At 37.5% G+C, this 11,965-nt stretch overlaps 2 protein-coding genes across 2 annotated transcripts; both read right to left on the bottom strand.

Annotated features, from left to right (window-relative positions):
* Positions 1 to 702: 702 nt before the first annotated feature.
* Positions 703 to 4,264, bottom strand: LOC117983183 (SUN domain-containing protein 1-like). Its single transcript, XM_034969663.2, has 4 exons — positions 4,073 to 4,264; positions 2,692 to 2,847; positions 1,558 to 1,844; positions 703 to 1,050 (listed from the first exon to the last, which is right to left on the bottom strand). Exons 1-4 carry the CDS (start codon positions 4,262 to 4,264, stop codon positions 747 to 749), a joined length of 939 nt encoding a protein of 312 aa, XP_034825554.1. The 3' UTR covers positions 703 to 746.
* A 1,609-nt stretch (positions 4,265 to 5,873) lies between these two features.
* Positions 5,874 to 10,744, bottom strand: eIF3m (eukaryotic translation initiation factor 3 subunit m). The gene is made up of 7 exons (XM_034969798.2): positions 10,580 to 10,744; positions 10,215 to 10,394; positions 9,774 to 9,868; positions 9,087 to 9,302; positions 7,683 to 7,948; positions 6,969 to 7,112; positions 5,874 to 6,451 (listed from the first exon to the last, which is right to left on the bottom strand). Exons 1-7 carry the CDS (start codon positions 10,622 to 10,624, stop codon positions 6,237 to 6,239), a joined length of 1,161 nt encoding a protein of 386 aa, XP_034825689.1. The 5' UTR covers positions 10,625 to 10,744; the 3' UTR covers positions 5,874 to 6,236.
* Between the last annotated feature and the right edge of the window lie 1,221 nt (positions 10,745 to 11,965).

Genomic DNA, 11,965 nt, shown 5'->3' with positions numbered 1-11,965 from the left:
CCTTTCTTAGCGGATGTCTACGTCAAAATAGCTAGGTATCTACATGGCAAATTTCAGCCCAATCCGTCCAGTAGTTTAAGCTGTGAGTTGATAGATCAATCAGTCAGTCAGTCACCTTTTCATTTTATATTATTTAGAAGATTAAAATAATCTAAGTACACGAATTTAACATAATAATTATGTAATTGGCAGCTATTTTATTACCTTAATTACTTATCTATAGATATTGAGATAAGACTTAAGAGGTAACTCTTTCTTAAAATACATGTTAACTAGGTACTTAAATAAATTAATACCAAAACTTATAGGTAGGTACTTCCTTACCTAATAAAAGCTTAAAAAATAAGTATATCTATCTGAATAATAATGACAGTACAAAATAAACCCCCAAAATAATCGATTAACAGTGTTGTTCATAGGCTCAAGGCACATTCGCACAGACTGAAGCGACATCTTTTATCTTAGAAAGTAGGTATTTAATTGAACTTTTCTTTACTATCTAATTTCCTACTGATATAATATACTAATTAGTGCGAAACAAAAGAACATGGGCATGTCGAAGATCCAGCTCGCGGAAAATACTCTACCAGGTAAATATCTAGGAAAGTAATAGAAATATACCTACGTTGCGGATGTAAAGTTCAGTAAATATGCTTTGTAATATTCTAGAAAAGATGCATCCGCATATCCGTTTTGCTTTGCGCTAATGTACCTACCTTGACCCTTTATGACTCCTATGAACCTACCTACTCATTTTCAATTCGCAAACCATCGTCCTTCACTGGTAAAGACGCAGGCCGCGACTGGCCTGATACCAACTCTCCGTGAACTCTCACACGATATACACATGTGTATACAGAATGTCCCCAGTTTGTATATATTTTCAAACGAACCATGCTGAATCCTTTCGACGATGGATTCAAAACTTCAAAATACTGAATAGGTTTTCCATCCATGTTGTATTCGAATGTCCCGAAGTCGTGTCCGTAGGGATCCCCGCGGAACTCCAATCCTTCGAGTTGGAACGATCGAGGTGCTGATGATATTTCCCTATAATCGGTAAATAAATTAATAGTAGATAGCTTATGCTCGTGACTTCGTCCGCGTGGACTACACAAGTTTCAAACCCTTATTTCACCCCCTTAGGGGTTGAATTTCAAAAATCCTTTCTTAGCGGATGCCTACGTGATAATAGCTAGCATGCCAGATTTCAGCCCGATCCGTCCAGTAGTTTGAGCTGTGCGTTGATAGATCTGTCAGTCAGTCACCTTTTCCTTTTATACATATACCTATTTAGATAATTATCTATAGGCACAGATTGGATTATCTAAGATAAAATGTACGGTAGGTACCCGAATGGACAAATATTGCTGGGATTAAAGTAATAATTGTGAAAGGTTTGACGAACTCTTTAGGTAAGTATATAGATAGTAGGTAACTATAGTATGAATTGGGCGGTGGGCCCCATGAAACGCGTGATAAGTAAGGTCAGCAAGCTCCGTCGAAATACCAACCGCCTAAGCCAATATGTAGGTATAGTTTCAATATGGTATATACCTGGTAGGCGAAATATGGGGTGGTATATGTTCAAGGCTCACTCCATGCACATGGACATTTCCGAGTAACCTAATGGTAGCTTCTCCTCTTGATCCCCTGAAGGCCCAGCACTCTCCCGGCAAGGTCCCGGGGCGGATCATACTGCTGGCTCCGGGACAGTCGCGGCAAAACTTTGAGCTGATCATGTGCAGCACCCAGCTGACTGGCGAATCGTATACGATATGCTCTAACGTTTCTCCAGTGTCTACTATTCGAGCGCCTGCCGTTTCTAGCGCGTAGTCGGCCATCTTTAAACCAGCATAATAAAGTGTTTAAGTATTTTCAAACCAGCATGATAGAGTGTTTAAGTGTTGACGTATCTAGTCTACCTATTCTCGGTATCATCATCATCAACCTATTACCAAACTCCAAAAAGTTAGGGGTGCGTGCGCGGGATCGGACCTCAGATCCCTTGAATCTCGACGTCTTATTTTATATCTCCTCTATATCTATATCTCCTCTTCAGTTCTCGGTATGGCAGTCTTTACTGAGTTATAGGTAAATTACATATTAAATTACATATAAAATATAGATAAAAAACAAGTAATAATTAAGTAGACCTAGGTCTAGTAGACGTATGAATGGGCAACCCCTGCACTAGTAAACACTGTATTACAGTGGGTTGCCTTCTCCATTTCTAAAAACTTGAATAAATGTTATTACAATTTGGTGCGCTAAGGTCGGACATGTTATACCGGTGTCTATTATAAGTGATAGTGGTGTGCATGTATGCGAGTGCGTGTGTGCGTGTGTATGTGTGTAATACTACCTATCTACTAAATAATATCTAATTATTTACTTATTATATCAGACGGATATCTGGATCTTAATTATTATTCTACCTAGGTACATCTACTCAACCCAGGGGATAAACATTATATAGTACCTAACACCAGGAATAACACTACTTAGACATAGGGAACTAATTATGAGAATCTATTCTCATCTGCCTACGCTGTAGAGTCGATGAAACTCACAAAGAGATGTGACTTCTCTTCGCTGCTCTAAGAAACCCAACGTGCAGCTCAATTTGGTCTTTGGTTTGTCCACAAGACGAACTGCTTGCTTTAGATCACCTATCGTATCACAAATCACCTGACGGTCGTAATCGTGTAAATAGAGTGGGTGTTGCACGCTTCGTCGGGAGGGCTCCAGAGCGTCCTTGGCGCGGCCGGCCGCCGCCGCCACCGCGGGAAACGACCCCGAAATACGCTCCATTTCTCTTTGCAATGTCTCATGCTTGCGATTCACCTGATAGCAACATTCAAACAAAACAGTAGTAGGTAAAACCGCCATCGTGAATAACATCTATGTTATCGTTTAATGACTATAGGTAGGTACGTGTCTTGTGAACATTTTAATAGTCAATAACCTCGACTATACCACATCCACTCTCGCGTCTTATTCCTCAGTGATGAGGGTCATGACGCCTTTCCGTTAATCAGGTCGGAGTTTGCTTGGGGTCCTAAGAAAACTCCAGGAAGCCCACAGCATTAATATTAATGCGGTGGAATCCCTGGGAGTATTCCGCTCCCACATCCTTCCCATAGTTTGCAGTTCCGCACTTCCACCACAAGATTGAAATTGGAAAGGCCCGTAGCTTGTAATAATTTCCCTTACAATAGGTACCTATACCTAAGCGTTGAACTATTTGTCGTACCTACTACGGTTGGGGTAAGGACAGAAGAATCTTAACCAGAAAAGCACTTTGCAGATAGTTTATTGGAAATTGATGGAAATGATTTAGGTATCCTATTAGGCACCCTGGGTTTAATAATTATTAATTTATCTATTTCATTACCTGTACTATGCTCGAAGGCAAAGACACCTAGTTGAAACTTGAAAGTAACAAATAGTAATAGTAGGTACCTAGTAGGTGCAGACTGCAGGTTATGGTACCTAAACAACATTTTTCTATTTATTTTGCTTTTTAATAGAATGTTCTGATCAAATGTTGCAAGGAATACCTCAGTGTGTCTGTCTATTGAAGCGATTTTGACGAATGGCATAGAGATAGCTCTGGATATGGATATAGAACAGTTTATCCAGAAAGATCAGACTTCCCACTGGATTTTTAATAAATCCATGCGGACAAAGTCGCGAGCGTTAGGTATCCATGTAGTAGATAATGTATCTAAATATAATTCATATAATATATATACCATATAATCAAAATAGGTAATAAATTCGAGTAATTTATTACCTATTTTGAATAAATCATTTGACTTTTTGACTAATATGAAAGGAAAAGGTGACTGACTGACTGACTGGCTGATTGATCTATCAACGCACAGCTAAAACCACTGGACCGATCGAACTGGGCATGCAGATAGCTATTATGACGTAGGCATCCGCTAAGAAAGGATTTTTGAAAATTCAACCCCTAAGGAGGTAAAACAGGGGTTTGAAATTTGTGTAAATTTGAAAGTCGCGAGCGTAAGCTAGTAAACTGAAAAGACGTTAATCTAAAATAAACCTCTGTCAAGCCTTTCGTAAGTTGTAAGACCATATATTTAATGTCCGTAAAGTCTCCTTCCAGCGCGTGCTGATGGTCTACGAAGTATGACGTGTACACTTGCAGTCCCAACAGAAACGACAGCACCACGCCGACAAACGTGTAATACACGTAGTGGCGACAGTACGTCTCATGCCCATTCCGATCACCCATATTATATTGATGAACTTTTTTTTAATAAGTATTCCTTTTTGTTTTATTGTTGATTCCTATATTGTTATTTTGTGATTATAGATAAATAACAGGGCACGGGGTACCAAATTGTTTTATTATGGAATCAATAAAAAATAAAATATCAGAGTATATAAATTAATAAACACTTCGTTCGATGGAACTTTGATTTTATTTTTCTGATAAGTCAATGGTTCTGATAGAAAATAGACACGATAGAGACAAATCATTTTTTCTTGACCATGCATGGAAATATTGTTATTATTTTCGAAAAAGAACATACAATTTCTTTGAATCAAATCCATTGCATGAGCGTTTTAGGGTTCCGTAGTATACAAGGAACTTTTGTCATTCTTCGCATACCATAGTCTCTTTGCTTAGTACAAATTGTACGTGGCTCGTAGATAGAGTAATAAAGGTAGATTGAAGTACTGTGTAACCGGGTATGAGATAGCGATAGCACGACGTAACGATGAATAACACGACAATTATTACCATTGTTTAGTAGTCAATATTAGTATTAACCGATCAATAATATTTTGTATTAAACGTTTTTTATGTGAAAACAAGTAAATAAATAATGAGAAATACAATGACGCCACGGGTTGTCAAAGTTTGTTTTGCAACTAAAGTTGCATTCCTTGTAACCAGTAAACCAGTTACACGATAAGGGACAAAAAATAGGTTAGCTGTGTCTCTGTTTATCACATTAAGTAGTAACTTTATCTGTGCTCTCTTTTTAGTGTGCATGAGAAAGCAAACGTTCCTGTATCTACCTTTATTACTCTATCTACGACGTGGCTGTATGTGGTATAGCCATAGAGATAAGGGTATAGCCATAAATGAGTTTGCCTGTCGGCACAGATGATAAAAAAAAATTGGCGGCAAAGCTGAAAATTCGTCTTGACTTGTTATTTACATACCTACTTAATAAATATAAATTTAATAATAATTAAAATGAGTTCCAACGGTTCAGAGAATGAAATGGAGTTTGATTGTACTCCACCAGATTTAAGATCAGAAGCCAAATTGGCAATGGAAAACCTGCTTCCAGGGAAGTCAAAAGAAAAATACATGAAAGTATATGAAAATTTTATGAGTTGGAAAAACGAGAAAAATGTGAACATTTTCTCTGAAAGAGTATTTTTGGCGTATTTTAAGGAGATTGCTAAACTAAAAAGCCATCTACATTATGGGCAATTTATTCCATGCTAAAATGTACAGTTCATGTTAAATTAAATTTAATGTATAATATAAAAAGTGCGTTTTATTTCCCTGCATTCTTTTGAAAAAAGCACTATATATGCCTCGGCGGGAAATGGCAATTGCCTGTCTCGTATTTAGTGAAGTCCTCGCCAACGGCTCGGCCTTCAAACTTATACTCGACCTGCAATTGCCTATTTCCCGGCTTTTGCAATAATGTACTATTATTATGATTTCTATGGTGTGTTCCCAGTGGCGTGCACAGGGTTTGAAGCCAGGGTAGGCATTAGTTAGGTGAGAACCTGTTTACTGGCAGGTCATAATGAAAAATACGCATTGAGCTATTACAACTGGGGTAAGCAGTGCATTTACGTCTCTATGGCCTGCACGCCACTGTGTGTTCCCATATAGTAGGTAATGTGTGTATAGTCCGTAAAAAATAACTCCTCACGCGCCATTTAACCCTATGGGTCAACTTTCATGTCAAAAGTAATGTTGTTCACAATGCATGTTCACCTTTAAAATAAGGACTAAAATCGTACTTTTGGCGTGAGGAGTTTTTACGCTTTAAAGATAAGTAGTGCCGGGTAGTACATAAATAAAAATTATAATTTTACAACTTTTATATTTTTAAAAAAGGGTATGGTAATACCACAAATAGATGAAATATATTACAATGAATATAAAGGCCGATTGAACTGAATAGGCAGGGGTGCGATATAATCGAATGTAGAGCTAGTAGTGGAGGTGTTCAGGGTTTGAGCGCCTGCGCGGCGTAGTCGTGCTGCGCGGCGGCCACGGCCTGCATGGCTTCGTGCGCGTGGTGCACGTTGGCGCGCCACGCCAGCAGCACGGTGCGCAGCGAGGCCCACTGCGCGCGCCCGAACGTGCGGTGCATGGTGGTGGACACGTGCACCGAGCGCGCCGCCTGGTCCATGCGCGCCCGCACCAGCCGCGTCTTCAGCACTACACCACACATACATATTGTTATAGAACTGTCTAGACGGCCACGAGAAGCCCACATACATATAATTTCCAAAGGGTCTTTTCAAATCAATCTTTCTTGAGTTATTTCACAGCATTATTATTTGTCAAAAAGTGTATATATAATCTTTTTGTTTTTGACACATAAAATTATTGCCAAGTAGGTAACTTATCTACAAAGTACAGGCATAAATAGGTTACAGCTAGGTTTTCAAAGCGCCTAAGTTACACAACAGACAAGCTATAATTATTTGTAACTATAACTATGTATCAATATGTGGAAAATTTATGTATAGTATTTGAGTCTTTCACCTAAATTCCTCGTGAAATGGAGACAAAGATGGAGATGAAGAAAGGCAATATTTACATTGCCAGCATGGTGGACTATGGCCAAACCCCTTCTCACTCTGAGAGGAGACACATGCTCTGTAGTGAGTCGGCGATGGGTTGATAATGATGATGATGATGATGATGATGATGATGATGAATATTTACGAACCTTCAATAATGAATGCTTCAACATGTTTCTCTTCAATTTGAAGTTCTGAGACAATCTCGTCAAATGTGATTTCTGGGTTGGCTTCCGCCATTTGCATAAATGTCAATATTCTCATTTTCTTAATATTCAGTTCATGGTTCAAACCTGGAAATAATTACCATCAAGTAAAATTTACATAAAATCGGTGATGACATTGGCCTAGTGGTCTATACGTCGGCCTCTTATTCCGAGAGTCCAAGGTTTGACCCAGAGGATATACATCTCTGTAACTTTTCGGAGTTATAAGTTTTTTAAGCAACAGGGATGTTGTCTATGTCGAAAATAAATTATTTCTTCGAAAATAATTCTTAGTGAATAAGTATAAAATACATTAAACCTACGTCCTCTGTTATCGATCGTGGTGGACTATGGCCTAACCCTTTTTTATTGTAAAAGGAGACCCGTGTTCAGTAATGGGCCGGCAATAGATAGAGATAATTATGAACTGCTGGCTGACAACGATTTTATTGCTTGGCTTTACACTTGCCGACGACGTTGACTGCAAACATACTCGTACATCCATTGCATTATGCTGGTTGGAGGCATGTGGAGGGTATCAGCCATAGTGCAATATCATTGAGGTATTTATTAAAAAATATAATATACATAGGTACTCAGAACCTTTTAGAATGAAAAGGAAGTTTGTTAAAATATACAAGTGTGAAAAAACCATACCTTGAGAATGTACAAATTCCTTATGATTTTGGTAGAATGTTTGATAGCTGGATAACTTTTCAGAGACAAAAATATTAAGTAAGTCGTGAATGAGCTCTCCTTCCAGAAAGCGGACAGGTTTCAAGGCCAGCAGGGGGTCTAGAAGGTATGTGTTAGGGTCTGCCAGAGCTGTCACTATGCATTTGATGGCGTCTTCCCTTGCGTACGACGCGTTCTCATCTGTGTATGTACCGAGTAGCTCAATCATTACCTTGGCTGCTAATTCACTAAAAATTAAAATAAATTATATTAGAGTAAAATTTGAATTATTTATCATTAATCCTCAAGATGTGTAAATTCAAAATAACACAATCTGTATATTTGTAATACAATTTCATTAAAACCAAAAAAGGTCAAGATGGTTTTAACGAAGTTACATTATGTAACATTATACCATACACATTACTATGACATGTAGAAGGCATGTCACTCAAAATTCTGCTTGAATATAGATGCATTGACAATAAAAATATAACTATTGTAAATTGTATAAATATTCAAAGTATACAACGGAATTATCGTAAATCATTCAAAGTAAAACATTTGTTAGTAACCTTAGTGTTAGTAGCATGTTTTTATGTTGCGAGTCAGGCTAGAGCTGGACTACAATAATAATTATGCTTAATAAAAAAACCAGCCAAGTGCTAGTCAGACTCGCTCACCGTGGGCTTGTACTAGTCTCGTAGTCGTATTTTTTTAATACGCACTACTAGAAGGAAAAGTCCTTTCCGGATCTGGTTTCCCCCATCTCTATATATAAAAAACCGGCCAAGTGCGAGTCAGGCTCGCGCAATGAGGCTTCCTTACTACAGTCATATTTTTTCAACATTTTGCACGATAAATCAAAAACTATTAGGCATAAAAATAAATAAAAATGTGTTTTAGAATGTACAGGTAAAGCCCTTTCATATGATACCCACTTGGTATATTAATCTTACTTTGGAAGATGAAAATACTAATTATTATTTGTTGATTAGCACATTTTAATTTTTTTTCGGGATGTAACCATTCAAGGTTTTCGGATTTTTCCCCTTACGTCTGCTATAAGACCTACCTACCGAATTTCATGATCATTTCACGGGAAGTACCTTCTAGGTTTCTTGACAGACACACAGACAACAAAGTGATCCTATAAGTTCTTTTTTCCTTTTGAGGTATGGACATCTAAAAAGCAATAATGAGGTTTTGGTTGGAGTGTACTTACCTAGAAGATGCATATTCACTCTTGCCTTAAAAGTATTCAGGTTATACAAGTTTCATACATGGACACCAGAAGATCATTCCACACCTTCCAATAATTAGTGGTTAAATCAGAAATGTTGAGCAAAGATGTTTCGTATGAGTATATTGAATACAATAATATACCTGTTTTGATCTTTCAGCACTTGGTGTAGAAGTCGATACAGTTTTTGCATTTGCTCATTAGAAGGTGGACAGCTGGCAAACTCTCTTGTTAACTGATCCACTCCCTTGAACACCTCGCCAACCGAGCCTACACGAGCAGCCAACTCTATCACATGGTAGTAGACATGGTACCGGAGCGGAGAATTCGTCTCCAAATTGTTATAGAGGCGCCACAATCTGTAATTATATATACAAATCGAATTTAGTACTAATTTGAATTTACTATATAAAATTTTATTTCATTTATTTAATAACTAGCTTATGCTCGCGACTTCATCCGCGTGGACTACACAAATTTCAAACCACTATTTCACCCCCTTAGGGGTTGAATTTTCAAAAATCCTTTCTTAGTGAATGCTTTTGTCATAATAGCTATCTGCATGCCAAATTTCAGTCCGATCCGTCCAGTAGTTTAAGCTGTGCGTTGATAGATCAGTCAGTCAGTCAATACTTTTATATATTTAAAGATTAAGTGCTTTATAATAATCATATGAATCAACCACAATAAAATAAAATAAATAAAACCACAGGTCCTGAATGGCGTCTAGTGAAAACAATCAACACGAAACTCTGCGGTTATTCTGTGCAAAAATAATTAAAATAGTTTCTTAAATTATTTGAAAATAAAGGTTTAAAAATGGTACATACGATTGAAGAGCAACCATACCAAGCTTAGGTCCAGGAGCTTTAGTAAGTCTTTGACTGAATGCCAAAAAGAGATTTTCGCCTCTTTCCAATGGAATCTGTAATTTAACGTAAGCTATAGAAAATTATCTCCACTTTTAGGTAATGTTCATTACAAATGTTAAAGTATTAGTGTGCAATTATACAAAACTAGATGATGCCCGCGACTTCGCTGCATGCATTAAAGCAGGTGATATTTAATTGCATAAAACATAGCTCTGAAAAGTTAGAAATGGCTGGAGTGAAGACTTCAGCGGGGAGGGGCAATGCACGCACAACAGACAGAAACATATAATGTGCCCGGAATCAATCTTCAGACCAGGCTATAATATCTATTTAGAGGTCTGCCTCTTAATTACTAGGCTATTACCGCCAAAATTATATAAATACTGAATGTACACTCACTGAAACCATGATAGAAACAATACTGTTGAGTATGGCTTCAGTATCTGCTTCATTATTCTCTTTGAAGCATACGTCACATACACCTACAATCTTATGCAAATCATCTTCGATTCCCTTTGGGGACTTTTCTTCTGATATCTCAGCACCAAGACTTTTGAAGTATTTTCTAAGCTCCTGAGCCTGAAAAATGAAAGTGTAACGTGTAACAAAGATTATAATATACAAATGTCGTTAGAAGTACAGATAGAGGGAATACTTTCAAATCGTTTGAATTTAGTGTAAGTATAGTACATAGTTTATGTTACAAAATAACTATTTTGTACAAAATTGGATTGCTCATAGGTTATGTTCACGCGTCAACTTACTTGATCTTCAAGCGATATATCCATAAATACTGCAGGCCCTTGCATGATTACTTTCTTTTGCTATCACGATAATAACAAAATCAATTCTCTTAGAAATTTAAATTTTTATATTTTTAATCAGAGAATCCACAGAATGAATGACATATGAAGCAAAGAGTATAATATAATCACTACGTTTTAATATGAAGTCTAGTGAATCCAGTCACCAGTGTATTACTTTACGCTATGAGCTCAGTCTGTAGGCCGATTGTCTAAAACCTGCATCAATCATTATTACAATCTCAATTATTCTGATTGGCTGAATTTGTGCGATTCTCGTTGCAACAATGCACTGTAGCCAATAGTGAGCGAGCGATTGTAGCTGTCACTCTCCCGCAATCGCGCAGCTGACGTCCGACGTGTACCTATACCTATATATCAAAGAATTTCTAGGTGTATTCCTATTTCCTATGTCGATGATATATATATCGATCAACAAAGAGTATAATAATAATAATATGAAAGTGTCGTCTAGTGTCTAGCCGACATGTAGCCGACCGAGGTATTTGTTCTGTGATCCGACCATTAGCCGACCAAGCCGATTGATTGACGGAAGTCTGAGGATGAGGAAGTTTCAGGGCAACGTTCGATAAAATTTTCACAGATGGCGCTGCCACCTATACTACCACCACTAAATAGGTACGAAAAATAATACCTATATCTATATGATCTATGCTTTAGATCTATATGATCTATGCTTTAGGTCGTGTCAATCCTTACGTTTCTTCCCCAAACTTCTATTATAGTTCACAGATTTTGTGGGGAAGGAAAACTGCAGTGCACGCTACCTCTTACTCTTCATCACAGAGTACATTCACTTCATCACAGAGTACATTCACTTCATCTATGTCATTGATTGACACGACCTAAACATTAAAGCATAGATATAGGTATCTATTATTTTTCGTTTTTAGTGGTGGCAGTATTTAGCACCATCTATGAAAATTTTATCACAGATTCATTCAGTCATTCAGATCACATTATTGATTTTTATACAGATACAGGGATGTATTGAATAGGGATGCACCACGGATGCACCCATAGATGCACGTGTATTGCTCTCTGAAAGCCACAAACGTAGTGGTCTGTGGTTACATACTCTTTGGTCACAAAGCAAATTATAAGACGAACAAGAAAAAGGATGAAAGCGAAGAAAGAAACAAAGAGCCATAGATTATCTACTATATTCAAAGAGCTATATAATCACCACAGAGCCTATGATATGTACTAATCACTAGTGACCGTAGACTGAATAAATAAGCTAGACGAGGGAACGTTTGCTTTCTCATTCACACTAAAAAGAGAGCACAGATAAAGTTACTAATGTGATAATCAGAGATGCAGCTA

This window comes from Maniola hyperantus, chromosome 6 (assembly GCF_902806685.2).
Source record: "Maniola hyperantus chromosome 6, iAphHyp1.2, whole genome shotgun sequence".
Taxonomy (NCBI): domain Eukaryota; kingdom Metazoa; phylum Arthropoda; class Insecta; order Lepidoptera; family Nymphalidae; genus Maniola; species Maniola hyperantus.
This window is presented reverse-complemented; position numbering and strand designations above follow the sequence as displayed.